Below are 19,830 nucleotides of genomic sequence, written 5' to 3'. Positions count from 1 at the left end.
CAATGAATTCTCTTGCAAAACTTTTTTACTTATAGAACCCCCTGCTTAGGAAACTTAAATGGTTCTCCATTGGCTACTTACTTATACCCCAAGTCAAAGTCCACCATAATCTATCCCCACCTCACTTTTCCATGTATTTTCTATTCCAACAACACTAAGTTACCTTTGTGGGTACCTGACCACATCTATTCTCTTACCTCCATGCCTTTATCTAAGTCATGCCTAGAATTCTGCATGGAATTCTTCTCCCCCAAACTCTCAAAAGGGGGCATGATAGAGAAAGTAAGAAGTGCAGCCCGGAGAGGAATGAGCTGTTGTTGTTTGTCTTTCATTCTCAAAGAGGACCATGACTGATGTCATGACTTGCACTGAATTGGATTTAAGTGAGGGAGGGCTGTTCAAGGTCACTAATCTGACTCTCTCCTCCAGAGCCATCTGGGTCCAGTGGCAAGATGGCCCTAGATGTTTTTAAGGTAATTGGGATTAAGTGACTTGCCCAGGGTCACACAGCTAGTAAGTGTCTGCCCCATACAGTTATATCAGAGTTATATGTCCAGTTATATTACAATCTGGAAGCAGTACCTAGCATCCTCAATGAGGATGTTCTCCAAACTGATGGGCTCTGAATACTCCAGACCACCATTACACATATACAGTCTCATTTGAAATGTGAAAACCCTCAATCCTCCCAGCTAAAGGTTAATTCTTCTGTCTGTGAACTCCCATAGTCCTTTGCAAGTAACTCTGTTGCGAAAATTACTCAACAAAAAGCTATTAAGCAATGATTATTCAGTACACTGTCAAGTTTGGGAAGAGCTAAAACATTTAGATGAAGAATCTTTTCTGCCCTCTTGAGACTTATAATCTCGTAAATAGTTTTTTTTTTTATCACATACACAAAGAAACTATAATACAATGATGTTGGTTATGACCAACCCCAGAACACTGGAGAGACTTTTGTAATTTATTTCCAACCAGTCAAATGAGTTTAGCATAAACATCCAAATCAGAACAACCAAGTGGATAAAGAAACCCTGTTGTCCTGATAATGGCATGCAGCAGGTTAAATAACCATAGATGTAGTCCATCAGCAAATGTAGCTAAGGGTAGAAGATGCAAGCCTGAATGTATATCTCTGTGAGAGATGCATTGGAAACAGGACTTATACATGAATTATACAAACATGTAATGCACATAATAGCTACGTGTATTATGTATTACATTATTATTCTATGTTTGCATATACAATATAATACATATTTCTATCTATCTTTCACACACAATGCAAATGTCTATAAAATATATACGTGTATATGTGTACATATATACATACATACACATCTTTCAGAGTACAAAGTATATACATGTGTATTCAAACAGTATATGTGTATATATATCTTTCAGAGACAACGTAAATGTCTAAAAGATATGCATATGTATCCATATATGTGTGTGTGTATAAATATGTAATATATATACATCTTTCATAGACAATGCAAATGTTTATATGTATGTACACACATATGAATGCAGCTATATAGCACATTAGAAAGATATCCAGGCCTGGAGACTGGAAGACCTGAGTTCAAATCTAGTCTCAGATGCTTACTAGCTGTATGACCCTGGGTAAGTCACTTTACCCTATTTGCCTCAGTTTCCTTATCAGTAAAATGAGCTGGAGAAGAAAATGGTAAACTGCTTTAGTATCTTTGACAAGGAAAAATATTATATATGTATATATATATATATATATACACACAAACACTTAAATACAAGTGTATATATCTTTCACAGACAAAGCAAATGTCTGTAAAATATAAATATGTATACACACACATATATACAAACACACATCTTTCAGAGACAGTGCAAGTAGATGAATTGGGTAGCTCAGTCTTTAACAGGAGAATGAAAGTGGGCCGAGCTGCCTTTAAGAAATTGCAAAGATTCTTTTTTTTTTTTTTTGAGGGGCATTGGGGGTTAAGTGACTTGCCCAGGGTCACACAACTAGTAAGTGTGAAGTGTCTGAGGCCAGATTTGAACTGAGGTACTCCTGAATCCAAGGCCGGGTGCGTAATCCACTGCGCCACCTAGCTGCCCCTGCAGATTCTTTAATGGCACCAAAACTACTCCCAGAAACAAAAGCCCCCTCTCTCTTTTTGACACCGACCATTCTAATGGCATTGTTGCATGATGGTGACTCATAGAACCCTACAACCTTTGAAGAACTAAAAATGAGTATTACTCAGAGAAGAGAGGGGAGACACAAGGTGGGTGTTTTAGGGCTGCAGAACATAACAAATGAAGGAGCTCGAGTAAAAGATGTCATTAGAGGAATGCATGATTGAAAAAGATGGGCTAGTCACATGCTGAGAGCAAGGGCCAATGAGTGGACAGCCTAGGGGTTCTACTGGTACCCTGGCAATGCCTGGAGAAAGTCAGGAATACTGGGCCCCCAATGTCAGGTGGACCCCCAATATAAAATGATTGGAGAACATGAACAAGAGCTACATAGGACAGTCAGGATGGGTAGGTTGTGATTTGCCTTGTGCAATGGAACATCCCACGTTTAAATCCATTTGAATACACGCATAAAAGAGGTGTAAGCAAAGAGCTAGTTGTATAAGAGGTCTTAGGGGAGAAAGTTCATTACCGACTGGGGGAGGGGCAACCATCAGAGTCTTCCCACAGAAGGTAACATTTGAACTGAACTTTAAAAGACAGGTGGAAATTCAACAGGTGGAGAGCCAGAAGGAGGGAGATGCCCAAAGCAGAGGGAACAGTGCCATCAAGGTGAAGAGGTGGGCATAGGTTGTGACAATCAAGGGATACTGCAAGCCATCTACTCTGACTTAGGCCCACAGAAGTGAATGGGAGTGGTATGAAAAAGGAGGAAAATAGAAGCATTTGATGCCTTCCACAGTTTTGTTACCTGTGGTCCTTTTTTTTTCTTCAGCTGGTAAAAAGAGACACATATACCAATGAACAACTGATACTGCTACAGTACAAAAAAGGGATGGAATGAATTAGAGAAAGGACACTTGGATTTTAATTCCTACACTGACACAATGCCTCTGTAAACATAAGGTCCATGCCTTCCTTAACCCTTGTGTGCTTCAGTTTTTACATTTTCAAATGGTGATAATAACTCCTTCATTAACTACACAACACAGTAATGTTTCTGGGAAAGCACTTTATAAACCTTAATGTGTCACTTTATAAACCTTAATGTGTGCCCTAAATATGAGTCGTTATTATTAATTACGACTAATGTATTAACTGTGACTAATGCATTAGCCAGCAAAGGGGTTTCCTGCTGTAGAATACTGTGGGATAGCCTAGGAATCGGGAAGATCTGGGTTCAAGTCCTTCCTCCAACATGCACTACACTAATTTACTGATGGTCTTACCCCAAAGAGCGTGAGCTCTGTGAAAGCAAGGGCTGTCTCATCTTTTCTATTTGTGTTCCTAGAGGTTGACCCATAGTAGAGGTTTAATAATGTTCATTCATCCATCCATCCATTCATTCAAGCCACTTAACCTGTCAATGCCTCAGGCAATTTTCTAAGACCATAAATTTCAGAGTTGTTGCTGACATGCATTAATGCAGAGATCTTTACATGGATGGAATCACAGGTCTAGATAAAAAAAAAAAAAATCCCTCCCTCCTCCCCCCAAGCAAACTGTCCAAGAAGCACGCATCTCTTGGTACAATTTTATGTCTTTATCTTCAGATTGAAATTTAGGGTGAAAATAAGAGAACTGTGCATCCCAACAATGTCAAGCAACATTTTTATTTTGTGGAATTTGTTATCTAATTGGAGAGGTCCCGTGGCATAGCAAGAGGATGGAGCTTTGGACTTGGGAACAGGAGGACCCAAGTTCAGATCCATCTCGGACACTGACCAGCCAAGTGATCCTAGGTAAGTAATCCCACAGGATGATAGAGTGAGCCAGAAAGAATCTCAGAAGCTGCCTAGTCCACCTCCCCACTACTCCACACCACTCAACCCTCCTTCTTGGGGTTTCTAGGAGGATCAGATGCTCGGTGAAATTCCGCAGATGTGCGCTGTTATTATTACAATTCTCTCCTTCCCTCCCCGTCACCAGCTTCTTTCAGTAGTGAGCCCGCACAAATCTACCACAATACAACATCCCCGATGGTAAAAAGACAACAATAACAAACATACTCAGGGATCAATCATAAGAGATGTGTTTTACTTCTGTAGTTGAGTCCGGTGTCACTATTTCCTCAGTACCGAGCAGTTAACGGCTCTGAGTCATAAGCTAACTCACTCATCTTTCCTTGTCTTCCTTGGCTTTTAAAGTAATTGAAAATGAATTATTTTTAAAACTTTTGAAACGGCAAATTCCCTCCTCCACCGCTCCTCTCCCCAACCCCTCCCCTCGTTCTTTCCAGGAGAATACTAATAACTCACATTGGCAAATGGGCTTTTAGAAAAAAAAATGCTGGTTATATGTGTTCATACCATCCCCACTACTAAACGCTACTAAATATCATTGTACAAAGGGAAAGCCTGCTGAGCTAGCAGAGTCAGGAGGGGGCCTAGGGTTCTAACCACTCTTCCTACCCTAACTGATTGTGATTGTGGGGGAACTCAAATGACTTCTCTAAGCCCCATTTTCCAACATTGCAAAATAGGGATAAAATCTAGGGTACAACAAAGTTGTCATGAGGTGCAAATCAGTGGGATGGATTGTGGGGTCCAGTTCTCCTAGACCCCTCATTATCCGTGAGCAATCCTAGATAAATGTCAGCAATTTTCTACACCCTATCTCCCTCATCCATTTCCATAGTAAGTAAGTAGCCTCTCCCTTTTGCAAAGACCTTGTATTCACTTATCTGTATATGGGCTGCGTATTTTAATAGATTAGAAGCTCCTTGAGGACCGGCATTGGTTGCAAGACCTCTCAGAGGGTCCAGGAGTCAGTAAGCACTGGATTCCAGTACTGCCTAGAACGTGACACCAAGGGCAAGTCACTTAACCTCACAATGCCTTCCAGGCAACTCTCTCAACCTCTCTAGGAAATACATAAAAAAGGAAACCAAGGAGCCTGGAACATAGCTAAATGATTAACAAACATTTGTTAAATGGAATAAATTGTAAGGACCTGTCTTTCATTTTTGTACCCCAGCCCATCCTTTGCCATCCAGCATAGAGCCTGGCACCTAGTAGGGTTCTTTGTCAATATTTTCCATTGAATTTCTTCTCAAATTAAATTCATCCAATTCGTATCTCAACTTCATTGAATTAAACTGAACTTCAGAGTGTTGCTAAGTCTTCCATCTTTTCTCAGTGGTGGCTTGGAGGTGGAAGAGGATAGATGTTTCTATAACTGAGATTTAAAGAACTGGAATTGTGGCTGCATCAGAATATGAGTTTACTCAGATGCAGATGATAGGGAAGCTCATACGGAATCCAACCAGCTGAATAGAGTGGGGGAGGGGAGTGAAAAGAAAAAAAACAAAAGGTGAGGGAGGAGGATAGAGAAGAGAAGAGGCAAAAATAATTGAAAACCTAACTACAATAAATATTACTTAAGCACTAAATCACTGGCACTCTGATAGGTGCTAGAGACACCAGGACAAACTGTTCCTGCTGTTAATTCTGCTGAGTAAACAATGAGTACAAAATATAGGCAAAGTAATTACAAAATAATTTGGGGGGAGAGGAAGCAGGAGAAGGAGGGTTTCTGAGATTTGAAGGAAGCTAAGAATTTAAGTTGTCGAAAAGGGGTTAGAGCCGGGAGGGGCTTTACCAATCCCTTAATACCGGTGCCCTTGCATTGTACAGGTGAGCAAACTCTGGAGCTCACAGGTAAGCATCGGTGTCATCAGAATCCACAATCTCCCTGCATTCCAAATCCAGCACGATGAGATGATGATCGAATAATATTGATAAAGAAAATATTAATAATAAAGAATGCAAAAAGAAAATAAAGGAATAACAATAAAACATGTGAAAGACAATATTAATAAAGAAAAGCCATCTGTCCTTGGTCGGCACCTGGTGAAAATAATCAGAATCACTATATATTATTAGTATTAGTCTTCGATTCCCTGGGACCTCTTCTGCTCTGATTACCATCCAAGCCCTGCTCATACTTTTGCAAAAAGCATTGGCTGCAGAGATGCCAAGAAGGAAAGGATACTTGGCTGAAGGCCCTAACCAAACAGTGTGTGTTGAAGTGGGGGGTGTCCCCCCGACCCCCCAACATGTAGGGGGGTTTCTATTGGGGTTGTCACTGGTCTCCTCCCCTATTTTTGCATGCCCCTTCCTTTAGCCACGCCCCTCTCTGCAGCACACCTCCCCAGCCTCCCCTCCCCCAATCCCTGGTCCTGCCCCTTCCCTCCCTCCCCTCCCCTCCCCCCACCCCTCTCCAGCTTCCAGCCCCAGAGTAAGCCGTTCTCACCGGCTCCCCAGGGACTACAACTCCCAGCGTGCCACACTCCCGCGCAGGTCGCGGCTGATTGGGCAGAGGCAATTGTATTTGGAGCTGGACATGTGGCTGCTGCTGTTCCTGGGCTGCTGCTGAACTGTGTGTGTATGTATATGTGTGTGTGCGCGGAGAGGGGATCACTCACTCCGCCGGCTAAGAGGAGAGGTAAGTGCTCTCTGGACCCTCGGGCTTCCAGGGAGGAAGGGGGGACTGGCCTGGTCCAGACCCCCTTCCAGCCCCCTCCCCGCTCCCAGCCCCCCATTGCAAAGCAGAGCAAAACCAAATCAAAGCCCCTCTGCCCATCCCACCCCATCCCCCTCACGTACTCCTCAGTCCTGGGAGAGTCGGATCCAGGGCAGGAACTTGAATAGTTGCGTGGAGAGATGCTGCACCTAGGGGATGTGCCTGAGAAGATCAGGCATGTGGAGGGTGGAGATGGGGGGAAAGAGTGGGAGAGTTAGTTTGACAAGTCATAGGTGCCCTTGCTGTCCTGCCCACCACCTCCCTCGCACCCCCACTTCTTGATGGACTCCAGCTGAAAACTCGAAGCAGTATAGAATTGAGTCTTCTTTGGAGCGTCCCAGCGTCAAGTTTCTTTTTTCTTTTTTCTCCCATGCGCTGTCAGTGCAGAAGTAAGCCATCTGGCCAAAGTTGAGGACCGATTGCTTTTTCCCCTTACCATTTTTTTCCTTCCCTATCCCACTTCTCCCCACTCGACTCTTGCCACCTTCGCAGCTTCTCGAATTTCCTTCCCTATGCCCTTGGCCCCCAACCCCCACTCCAGCGACACCCCCGACCAGGACATCTGTCGTTCTTGACCAAAGGTCACTGACCAACTTTGGGGCAATGGGGCCATCTCAGAGAGCTGGAAGTGGAGTCCAAATGAACTTAAGTTGGATGGCTTGTGTGGGACTGTCCCTGACATTGGAGGGAGTCTTCTGATTCTTTTTTTCATTTGGCCCTTCCCCTGCTTGAGAGAAGACTTTTCAGAGACAAACAGACCAATGTCCTGTACTTTTCACTTAAGTGAAAGAAAGAAAAAAAAGTACTTTCCCCTGATTTTTTTTTTTTTCAGATATAGTCCATCCTCTGCCTGGGAAAAGACTTGAGAGAGAGACAGAGAGACAGAGACAGAGAGAGATGTAGAGAGACAGAGAGACAGGAGACAGACATAGAGACAGCAGGAAAGAAAAAAGAAAGGAAGGAAGGAAGGAAGAAAAGGAGAGAGAGATGGAGATAGAAAGAAAGAAAAAGGGAAGGAACTCACTAACATACTGTACTTTTCACTTAGGTAAAAAAAAAAAGTATTTTCCCCTGATTCTTTTCTGATACATTCCTTCTTCTTCATGGGAAAAGGCTTTTTATTGGGGGCTAGGAGGAGAGAGAGAGAGAGAGAGAGAGAGAGAGAGAGAGAGAGAGAGAGAGAGAGAGAGAGAGAGAGAGAGAGAGAGAAACACCAGTGTTCTGTACTTTTTTACTCAGGTGAAAAAAAATCACTTTTCCCACCTCCTTCTACACCCGGGCATGCCTCATGTGAATTGATGGGTCCCAGAAATGACTTTAGTAACACACGAATGATTGGGTGTTGAGGGTTGTGAATGAGTTCTCTTCTGCACCCATCTCTTTCTCTCTCTTTCACACATGCTCGCGCGCACGCTCACACACACACACACACACACACACACTTCTCATAGGTCTTTCTTTCTTCATTTTAAGTAATGGGAGTTTAAGTTGAATAGCATGATGGAAGAAATAAGTGATGGGGTGGGTGAGCCACAAGCTATTTGTATCCTGAATGTCAGTCAGCTCATCACCAAAGTTAGAAACCAGCTGATTCAGGAGACCTCAAATTGTCCTGATTTAGATTTCCTTTGCACTTTTAAAAATTATTAGATGGAATTTGCTTCCTGTTAAAGTCAAACCTTTTTTCTTCTATTTAAAAAAATTGATATATTTTATTTGTACACATCAATAGCTTCCCAATAAAAAAACGTCCCCTACACAGGACCTTCCCATAAAACAAAACAAAACAAAAAGGCCTCAACAGTCCAGTATTGAGAGTGGCAATACAGAACTTTCCATATCTAAGAGTTGGCCATTTCTTAACCCAAAGGATGTTTCTCAACCTCGGTAATTTGGAAGTAACATTGGCTGTTTATATTTGACCTGAATTCTATTTTTAAAATTATCTTGATCTGTATTATTACAGTAATTGCCTGTATATAAGAAATTCATTTTCTGTAACAAGTTCTTTTGTTCTCCACCCACCCCCACCTCCACTTGAAATCCATACTTTCTATTAGATTTTCAAAAGGCAAACTTTTTATCCCAAGAGGCAGAACTAGAGAAACTTTTCTCCCTGTTTGTGATGGCCATTGCCTTGGTCAGTCATTACAATATATTTCTTTCCGTGTGTGAGTGTGAGTGTGCATGCTCGCAGTTGCTGTGGAACTTTATCCCTCCTCCTCCTCCTCTCTTCCTTATGTGGTAAGTGTGCTGATAGGTGCAGAGAGGTGATTTTTTTTTCCCCTTCTGGGCACCAGACTGGGTTTGTGCAAGTTGGAGGTATCAGCCCCATCTGTCATCTGCCAGGATTTAAAGCCCCAATCAAATTCCTACAGCCCACTCCAGCTGGATTTAGTTGGAGAAGGTTGGAGGGACTCTGATCCAGGCTGAACCAGAGGCTAAACAGTGCTCGGGAGAGAACTTCTACCTCAGGCAGGTTAAAACAGTGGGGGGGGCTCCAGGGTTGTCAAGGACACATTGCCGTATGGACCTCCTGTTGCTGAATTATGGTGGTTTTGGGGGAAGGGGATAAAGGAGTGTTTCGTAAATGTGATGCACTGACAGTTTTCTTTTGAGAACCAGCGACTTCCCCTCCTGAGGACCATTCTACAAAAGGTGAGGGGAAAGAAAGCTTTATTAGGGCATTGACATCCAGGCTCCATGTTTGGCTAGCCTTGGAAGAACTCCTGGTGGTCTTAGACTGTGGCAGAAGGGAAGCAAGTCTGTCCATTTCTTTGCATGTGATTTTGACTCCCAGAGACTCTTCAGGGGTATGGGGGTAATTCAACCTCCTTATCTGGGACACTGCCTAAAAATACATTTTTGCCTTCTAAACATCCATCAGTGGCCATTCGGCCTGGCCCTGGCCCTGGCCCGGCCCTGGCCCTGGCCCTGGCCCTGGCCATTTGTAATTACAATGCTTGGGCTTAGGTTGTGTGAGGTGTGTAGATCATGTTTTGGGTGTCCTGTGAGGAGAGGATTAAATAAACAGGTAACATAACTAATAGTTTCCATTTCTGTGATAAGTTCATATGTTTCCCTGCTTGAGTTTGTGATAGCTGCAACCTGTATAATGGAGGCCAAATAATCTTTTTTTTAAAAAAATATGGGGGATGTGGAGGGAAGGAGAAAAAGAGGGAGAGACAGAGACAGAGAGACAGAGACAGAGAGAAGTGGAGAGACAGACAGAGAAAGGAGGAGAGAGGGAGGGGAGAGATAGAAAAAGGAGAGAGAGGAGAGGGAGAGACAGAGACAGAGAAAGGGGGAGAGAGGGAGGGGGAGAGATAGAAAAAGGAGAGAGAGGAGAGAGACAGAGAGAAGTGGAGAGACAGAGACAGAGAAAGGGGGAGAGAGGGAGGGGGGAGAGAAGATGTAGGAGAGATAGAAAAAGGAGAGAGAGAGACAGAGACAGAGAGACAGAGAGAAGTAGAGAGACAGAGAAAGATGGAGAGACAGAGACAGAGGGAGGGGAGGAAAGAGAGACAGGCAGAGAGAGACGGAGACACAGAGAGAGATAGAGATCATAAAGCTTGGGCATTTCTAAGAAGACACTGGTGACCGTTTGGTTACTTCCACTGTGAAAAAACCTTACTTTCCTGCATAGTCATGTAAAGGGACTTGCTGATGACCAAGTCCTAACCACAGAGAAAGGTTGCTACAACTCCAGCCCCAGGAACTTTGTCCAAGGGACTAGGCTCAAGGAGAGTCCTTATTGATGGAAGCTCGTCCATCCCAAGGCCGCCCCCAAAGCTCACTTGCTTTCTCTCAGGTACAAAAGAGTCAGAAACCTCATTTTGGAGTCCAGGTGAACAGTAACCAAAGGATGTTTTGAGGGAGATAGTAACTTGTAGAGTGGGAAGCAAAGGGGGGGGGGGAGATGAAACTGATCAATGCGTTATGTGTTTTCCTTTTCTGAGAGAGGTGCAAAAAAAAAAAAAAAGGGCCCCTGCAGTTAGCAGCCTCCCAGGGGCTTCCCATCCCATCCCAGCCTTGCTGCTGGGGGCAGTGAACCCAAGTGAGCAGGCACCAAGCACGCTGTAGCTTTAAAAAGTCAGCCATGAAATTGAAGGCAGTTGGTGCAGCTCCTGTGTGTGAGTCCCAACGTCATGTTGGCTCGGGGCCAGTCAGCTCTCATTTCACTGTGTCAAATTGTGTCTCCTTATTGAATTCCTTTGGCAGCCCACTTTAGGAAAGAAAACATTGGGGTTTCTTGGGCTGACATTGATAAGATTTTTTTTTTTAAAGTGCTCCATTTTAGTTGCTTCTAAGTAGGTTTGCTTTTTGACTTTTTAAAGATGTTTCCCCCCTCAGAGGAGTGACAGTATAGTAGGGCTGTTTGAATAGCAACATCACAGTGAGACAACACAAAAAACCCATCTTCCCCCCTACCCATCCCCCATCCCTTCCTTCCTAAATATGCTTAGAAAATGGTGACTGTCTAATCAGTTTCCAAATGAAATCAGCCTTCTGGGGTTGGCCAAACAGCCCGATCTCTTTCCATCTCTTTGTATTGAGGTGTGTGTGCACTGAGAGATATAATGTGGAATGTATAGAATGGTCATCGAAAGTTGTAGATATGTGTATGTGTGTGTACTGCCATGCATAGAACGGAGAAAACCCCGTGCTCAGAGCAAGATTTACTCTTCTATTGAGGGTGGGAGGGGGTGGTTCTTTCTTTTGGCAGGGCCTCCTGGCTAGGGATGGCATCTTGCAAATCTCCTCTAAAGGATGTACTGAATAGTGATCAGTGGCCCTACCAGGTCGTTGTGGTCCGTTGAGTGGGTAAGCCCCCTTTCTCCACAACCCTGCTGAGGGCTCCCTGACATTTTTGTGGGCTCCCAGTTCCCTCCTCAGCACGGCCATCTCATACATAGGCACTTGAGGCTTTTGTGAGGGATAAGTGAGGAAGGGAATATCTGCTGACAGAAGCTTAAAGGGAACTTTTTGCATTGCTAGGAGAAGGGAGGGACCCCTTGGGAGTCCTACAAAGCAGTTATAGTGAGTTAAGATGCCATAAAGCCAGGCGAGGGGGATGGGGTTGGGGGAGAGGGATAGAGTTCTCAGTTGCTCTTGTTTCTCCCCAGCTTGACTCACTGATGTGGCCCTGGAACCCACATTACGAAGCCTGTATGTGTGAGCATGGCACATGTTTGCAGTCTGGGGGATGATGGGTTTCCTAGACGCCTGCCAAGGTCCAAAGCAAGGAATGCTGGTCCATATAGAAGCACCAATAGGCGGTCTCACCCCTCTACTGGAGTTCAGTCATCTCCATCCAGGTTTTGAGAGAAGTGGGGATTTCTATAAACACTTCAACCCGTTGGAAGTTTATCCTCACCACAAATGGCAGCTCGATGTTTCTGAAGCTGAGTAAATGCTCTGCTTCCTCACTTTCTGGGCGTTAATACAAGGTTACTGTTGTTTTTTTCTCTCCCTTTCCCTCTCCCACTCCCCCACCTCCCACTCTATTGATTAGTTGCTGGACTACGAGAAGACCGAGGCATTCCAATGTACCCAGTTGACCTGGAAAACAAGGAGAATGGCTCCATTGGTGTCCAAAAGTAAGTGAGTGACTCCCAGATTTTGAGTCCCACCTGTCTCATCAGTGGAGGGATAGCCAGGCTTTTCCTTTTGATGCCTCCTGCACAGTGTCCGGAAAGCACACTGCACTGATTGGCTTGGTTGGCCTTCCAACAGGCCCTGCTTTTAGCTGCCTCCTCTTTATTCCAGCCCCAAGATGGGGATGCCCCAGATTGACTAAAATGGGCATCTATCATTGGGGCACAAGGATTCAAAGATGACTGGAGGATTTCAGCCCCACAGCCTGCTCATCAAAACGTAAGCATCCTGCCCAAGGAAGCTGTGCGGAATGACCCAACTGGGAAGGCTTATGAGGGTCAGGATAGATGGAGGGAGGGAGAAAGAGAGTCTTAATTTTTATTACACTGACAGCTTCATAACTCTCAGAGGTGGGAGTGTGGTCATCAAGGGAGAAGAAAAAGTTACAAAAAATCCTTTAAATGTTTCCTGGTTTGTTTTGTTTGAAATTTCATCAACTGGCTATAGAAAATGACAGCCTGTTACTGGCTACTGTGTACAGTGTTTTGCTTAGCACTTTGAAAACTCCAGCCTACCTTTCCAGCCTTTCAAAAAAAAATTCCACATTACTGTCCTTCACTCATTCTATGCTCCAACCAAACTGGTCTATTTCCTATTCCTCACACAGGTCATTTCATTTCCTGTCTCCATGCCTTTGCCTAGGTCATGCCCCCCTGCCTCACCTCTGCCTCTTAGACTCCCTCATTTCCTTCAAGGCTCAGCTCAAAATGCCACCTCCCACATGAGATCTCTCCTGATCCCCCAGCTGATAATGGCCCCTCCAAAATCCACGGAGTCCTAGCTGTAGAGCTGAGAGGGACCTCAGAGACCATCTGGTCCAGCCCCCTCATTTGACAGGTGAGATAACTGAGGATGAGAGTTCTAAGCTTGTTCAAGGCCACAGAGGTGAGTGACAGAGATGGGATTCAAACCCAGGTCCTTTGTCTTTTCTTTGTTTATGTGGTGTATTTTCTTATGTGTGCATGTTGTTTCCCTTGACAAAAAAAAAACTGTAAGCTTTTTGAGGAGAGGAACTGTTGTTTTTGTTTTTGTTTTGTTTTGTTTTCACATTGCCTAGCACAGTGTCAAGCACCCAGTAGGTACTTAGTAAATGTTTGTTGATTGACTGAAAGCAGTTGTTATTTTCCTGTCTCACATGTTAAGTTCCATGTTTCTCATATATGTGTTTATATAATGCTTTAAAAAATCTATATGTATTATATTGCATAATACACACAAATATAAAATCTACCCCAAGATGGCAGAGAGAGGGGTGGGTTTGGAGGCTGTGTTTAGGCCATGGCTAACTAAACTGATCATCTCCATTTGGAAATTAAACTGAAGAGACAGTCAGGCTTTTGCCACACTGGTGATGGTAAGCTCCAGGAGGGTATCCTTGATTTCATCTCTTTTCCCTGTGGATTCTGTTAAAACCTGCCCTTGAGTTAAATCTTCAGAACAAAGTAATTAAATGTAATGGAAGCTGTGACTTCTAAATGAAGACACACAGTGTGTGCCATGCATGTCTTCACAGAAGGTGCACTTTACTCCACAGAGTAGTTACATAAAAATAAGCTTAATAAACAGTGTTTCTTTAGCACCCTGTTCATTTATATATCAGGGCAACCCTCCCTCTCACTCCTTTCCCTGAGATCACAGACAGAAAGGCTAGGGGGAGGAGAACCAACTAATAAGTACAACTTTAATTGGCCATCTGGATCATGGAGACAGGTAATTTGAAGACTGGGGGGTGACTGGAGGCTCACCACTTATCCAAAAGGAAGAATCTGACTACTTCCTTTGGGAGTAACTAGGGGTCCCTACCCAAAAGGCCAAAGTAGCATCATGTACCCCTATCATGGCCTGACCTAGACTTCTTTTTTTATTTTTTAGTGAGGCAATTGGGGTTAAGTGACTTGCCCAGGGTCACATAGCTAGTAAGTGTTAAGTGTCTGAGGACGGATTTGAACCCAGGTACTCCTGACTCCAGGGCCGGTGCTCTATTCACTGCACCACCTAACTGCCCCGTGACCTAGACTTCTAAAGGGTCCTCCTAGTCCATTCTAGTTCTAAGTACTATCATTGCTCAAGGCTCTAGGATAGTGTAAATGTTGGTCCATCTGTTAGTTTTTCCATCTCTAGAGATATGTAAAAACTAAAATGTGACTGCAGCAACCAAAGGGATGGTTGCTTTCTCCTAAAATGAATATTTCTAGCCAAAATGGTACTTTTAGGTTCTTCCCTAAACACTTATAGGATTATCTAGTTTAAACACCCCTGGGAACTAGTTTGAAGGGCAGTTCCAGTGTAGTAGACTAGCTTACATGCAACCAAGGATGGTTCACTGGATCCTCTCTGCTTCGAAGAAAGAAAATGAGGCAGTCACAGAATTTCAGAGCCAGAAGGGTCTCAGAAGTCATCGAGTCCAACCTATGCCTGAGAGCACACGACTAGTGGTCCTTCCTGGGTCCTTTCATTGGACTGAGAGCTCTTCACCATTCTGGTTGTCCGCTCACTTACTAATGACCTTCCTAAAATGTGTTGCCTGGGATGAAATACAATGTTTTTGTGGCCAGATATGGTCTGGCCAGAGCAGAGACTGAAGCAGGATTATCATCTATGTGCTAGGATTTTAGGAGTAGAGATGTAGAGTCTGAAAGGACCCCATCAGCCATCTAGTCCAACTTATTTTACAGCTAAGGAAACTGAGGCCCAAGGAACTTAATTGACTCATCCAAGGTCACACAGGTAGTTAGCATCCAAGGCAAGATTTGAACCCAGGTCCTCTGACTTGAAAGACAGTACATGTTCCACTCTACCTCCTATTTTGGGACTTTTTCAAACTTGTCTCCAAGGTGTCCTTCACTTAGCTTCTCTTTATCCCCATAGAGAGCCATAATAACTAGGGATAGGGTTAGGGGAAAGGATAAGACCTATGATTTCATTGGTATAGGGTAAATTCCTTCCATCAATTTGAATTGGACCTTTTCTGCAAATTGTACTTTTAGAGAGCTTCCTGCAGCAGAGGTGTCAAATTCCATAGGAAACAAATTGAAATGTAATTGGAAATATTTGAAATAATAAATAAATGTACAATAGCACCTAGATAATGTTAATTTGTGGTTTTCTAAGTCGATAGACAGCCCACTGGGATCTATTTGAATTTGACACCCCTGACCTAAAGCACTCAGAGGTCAAGTGACTTGGACAGGGTCACACAACCATGTGTTTCAAAGTCAGAACTTGAACCCAGCTCTTCTTGCCTGGTTTTCTATTCCCTATACCATGCTGTTTGATATGGAATAGCTAACTGCCAAAATGAGCTAGAAGTCAATCTGATACCCATATACCAAATGTGCAGGGTGAATTTACAAAGTGTTCATCCTGGCTGATGCTGAGAATTCATAGCTGGTCCATATTTAGAGGTAAATAAGCAACCTTAGTCAGTATGTTCTGAGATATTGCCTATTTAGTACCTCTAAAACTCTGACTAGGTGATGGAAATTGAAAGTGTTTCCCTGATGCATCCTGGAGTGGACCTGACCCTGGTCGACTTCTAAGGTGGTAGCCACTATGGCTTTTTAATTGTCTCTGGAAGGAAGAACAGAGCCATTTCACTTGAAATTTGAGCCATGCCTTGGCTCTTGTTTATTTTATTTAATTTTTTTTGGTGGGGCAATTGGGGTTAAGTGACTTGCCCAGGGTCACACAGCTAGTAAGCGTCAAGCGTCTGAGGTCGGATTTGAGCTCAGGTCCTCCTGAATCCAGGGCCGGTGCTTTATCCACTGCACCACCTAGCTGCCCCTTGTGCCCTGGCTCTTATAAAATGGCTTCCCTCCCCAAAACCAGGTGAGATGGGTGGTACAAGTCATATCATCCCCTTCTTACAAATGGGTAATCTGGTTCAGAGAGTTGAAATCACTTGTCCATGGCTAAAAAGTGTCAGAACCAGGAATTTGAATTCAGCACCCATGGCTACAGAACCACTCCTCTTTCTACATTACCAAGATGTTTTCCTAATGGGGTCATTTCTACCATGGGGAAAAAAATCATACTGCATCATGGCCATGTTATTAGCTCTCCGCTTTTTAAGATGGGAGGTTGGATTTGATGTCAGTGAGTGAAAAGGATTATCTGGAAGGCAACTAGATTTTCCACCCCAGTGAAGACAGGTTTCCTCTCTCTGTTTATTCATCCATCCGTCCATCTGTCCGTCCATCCATTCATCCATCCATTTATCCATCCATTCATCCATTTATTCATTCATTCTTTTTTTTTTTTTTTTGTGGGGCAATGGGGGTTAAGTGTCTTGCCCAGGGTCACACAGCTAGTAAGTGTCAACTGTCTGAGGCCGGATTTGAACTCAGGTCCTCCTGAATCCAGGGCCGGTGCTTTATCCCTTGTGCCACCTAGCCACCCCCTATTCATTCATTCTTGCCAAAGAGCTACCAAGACTATACAGTGAGGACTAGATGACCTCTAAGGTCTCTTCTAACTCAAGATCAAGGAGCCTATGATTCTCTTTATCTACTTCCCTTGTAGGTAAAGACCCAACTCCTACCTTTTACATGGGAGCATTATTGTAGTTTGCATGCAAAGTACCTAATCCTAACAGGGGCTCTTAATCTTCTTGTGTCCTGGACCCCTTTACCAGTCTGTTGAATCCTATGGACCCTTTCTTTGAACAATGTTTTTAAATGCATAAAATAAAATGCATAGGATTACAAAGGAAACCAATTATATTGAAATATATCAATATTAATATATATGTATATATAGATATGCATTTGTAAATTTTGGTAAAACATTTTATATTTAAATGTTTAAATATATTGTCTAATATATCCAAAGTTTATTTTATATATTGTATATGTGTATATGTATATACATGTATAAATATTTTTAAAATTTACAATAAGTTTACAGATGCCAGGTTACGGACCCCTATTCTGTATGCATAATATAGGCATGGACATGACTCCAGAGATAATTTAGTCTAACTCTCACTTGAACTAGAGTCTCTTCTACAACATCTCTGGTAAGTGGTCATTGAATCTTTGCTTCATAACCTTCCCTAGGCAGCCCATTGAATGCTGAGATAGCTGTATTTGTTAGGAAGTTTTTCCTGTCATCAAAATTTATTCTACCTCCATCATCTTCTACCCATTGTAACCTACTTTTGCTAGCTGAAAGCAAGGCAGAATAACATTTTGTTAACATGATAGCCCTTCAAATTTTTGCTGTTGTTCAGTTGTTTTAGTCATGTCTGACTCTTCATGACCCCATGCAGGGTTTTCTTGGTCAAGATACTAGAGTGGTTTGCCATTTCTTTCTCCGGCTCATTTTACAGATGAGGAAACTGAGGCAAACAGGGTTAAGTGACTTGCCCAGGGTCACACAGATAGTAAGTATTTGAGGCTAGATTTAAACTCAGGTCTTGCTGCCTCCAGGTCCAGTGCTCTATTTTCTGCACCACCTAGCTGTCCAACCCTTCAAATATTTTAGACCCTCAAATACTCAGAGACAATAGCTATCTACTCTCCAACCCCTATCTCTGGCTCTCAGTTCCCAAAATCTTTTTTGGACTAATTCTCCAGTTCCTTGAACCAGTTTTCACATGGCAGGATTTCTAATCCTCCCACACTCCCAGTTGTCTTCCTTTGGCCACTTTGTTAGTGTCCTTTGAACAGTGGGGCCACTGAACATGACACTGAACATGACATTATGGTAGGAACACTATCTCCCTTCTGTTTGTACATCATACCTTTCTTAACATAGCTCCAAGACTGCTCCAATTCTTCCCTTCTTCTGCTATTTGCTATATGCCCACATAGTTGTGATGTGCTAATTAGCAAGAATGGGAGTAACACTTGAACTCATCCTAAAATGATATGGATGATTAATTTTACACTGAATGTTCTGAGCTGTAAAGCTTCAGCAAGTGGTTTGCATTGTGTGTAGCTTCATTTCCTTGCATATGATAATCATGAGGAAGTATCTCTGAATTAATAGTTCTGAATTTTTCCTAGTAAATAGAGAGCCAGCTTCCTAGGAATTAAGTAGTCAACAACTATTTAACTAGGGATTGGGTACCCCAATGGAATCTGTGAACTTATTGATTCAAAAGCTCTCTCCAGTGACGCAGATCCATCCATCCATGGACACAACTTATCCATGTCTGACTACCTTCTGGGACTCTTGCTTATTTCTTCCCATAGGTGTACCCTAGCAGGTCTACCCAACATGTTGGAATCCTTCCTTTCTTAATCCTGACTCTGTGAGGGTGCTACTGGAACACTCTGGCTGTCTATCTGTCCTACTCCCCCTCTTGCTACACAACCAACTCATCTTCTCTTCTTATTGTACAGATAATTCCTCAAAGATATGGCATATGAACATAATGGAATATTATTGTGTTACAAGAAATGATCAAATAGATTATTTCAGAGAATCCGGGATAGTATCATCCAATACTGAGCTAAGTGAGCAGAGAAACGAGAAAAATTAGCACGAGGACAATTGATGGCTAGGGTAAAGCACTTTGAAAAAGTTGAGAACTCTGTTCCATGTAATGATCAATGAGGTCTATAGAGGACATGCTTAGGAGATGTGATAGGGATGATGATCCAGCAAAAGAGTGACCACATAGGGAGGAGGAGAAGCAAGGGACAGCAGTGTCATGAAAACCCAAAGAGACAGTATCCAAAAGGAGAAAGAAAGCAAGAGTTTCAGTTGCTTTAGAGAGGTCAAGAAAGAAAAGGCACTCATGGTGATTCATTAGCAGAGTAGCAGTTGCATTTAAGCAATGAAGTTGGAAGCTGCATTGCCAAGCTTGAGAAGTGACAAAAGAATGACTAGAGGTAAAGGGTGTAGACTTTGACACACACTGAAACACACATTTTGCTACATTCTTGGACTTTATCATGGTCTCCAGAAACTTACTGTCCTGCAAGATCACATCAACTCTCAACCTCACACCTTCTCCCACCCCTAGGGCCCCTCCCTCCTTCTGATTGGAGATGTCTCCCAGATGCTCCATTTAAAGAAGGCACCCAGGGGCCTGTCTCATCACTTCCCACCCATCAGTACCACCTTCCCCCACCCGGGGCCGGCTTCCTCTTCTGAGCATGTTTTTATGTCTTATGTTCCCTCATCAGATTGTAAGCCTTTTGAGGACAGAAACAAACTTTTGCCATTCTTTGTGTCCCTAATGCTTAGCAATATGCCCAGCACATAGTAGGTACTTAATTAATGCTTATGGACTGACATTGCCATGTGACCCTTGTACAAGTCACTTTATCATCCCTACGGTAATTCTCTAGGACATAAATTACAAGTGCAGATGCATCTCTCTTACGGTAGAGGGAATTTCTTCAACAGGAGTTCCCTAGACTAACGAAATCACAGGTCCAATCATGTGTATATATAATGTGTATTTCCAGATTAGTTAGAAATGAGTGCAGTCTATACTATAATTGTTATCAACAT

The 19,830-nt window shown here is 43.1% G+C and overlaps 1 protein-coding gene across 1 annotated transcript in view; it reads left to right on the top strand.

The window, feature by feature from the left end:
• Positions 1-6,530: 6,530 nt before the first annotated feature.
• SAMD13 (sterile alpha motif domain containing 13) overlaps positions 6,531-19,830 on the top strand; it is a 46,933-nt gene continuing 33,633 nt past the window's right edge. Inside the window, exons 1-2 of the mRNA XM_043963982.1 lie at positions 6,531-6,627; positions 12,221-12,305. Coding sequence (XP_043819917.1) covers positions 6,570-6,627; positions 12,221-12,305 — 143 coding nt within the window. The 5' untranslated portion in view covers positions 6,531-6,569. The remainder of the gene's footprint in view (positions 6,628-12,220; positions 12,306-19,830) is intronic.

Source organism: Dromiciops gliroides, chromosome 4 (assembly GCF_019393635.1).
Source record: "Dromiciops gliroides isolate mDroGli1 chromosome 4, mDroGli1.pri, whole genome shotgun sequence".
Lineage (NCBI taxonomy): Eukaryota > Metazoa > Chordata > Mammalia > Microbiotheria > Microbiotheriidae > Dromiciops > Dromiciops gliroides.
This window is presented reverse-complemented; position numbering and strand designations above follow the sequence as displayed.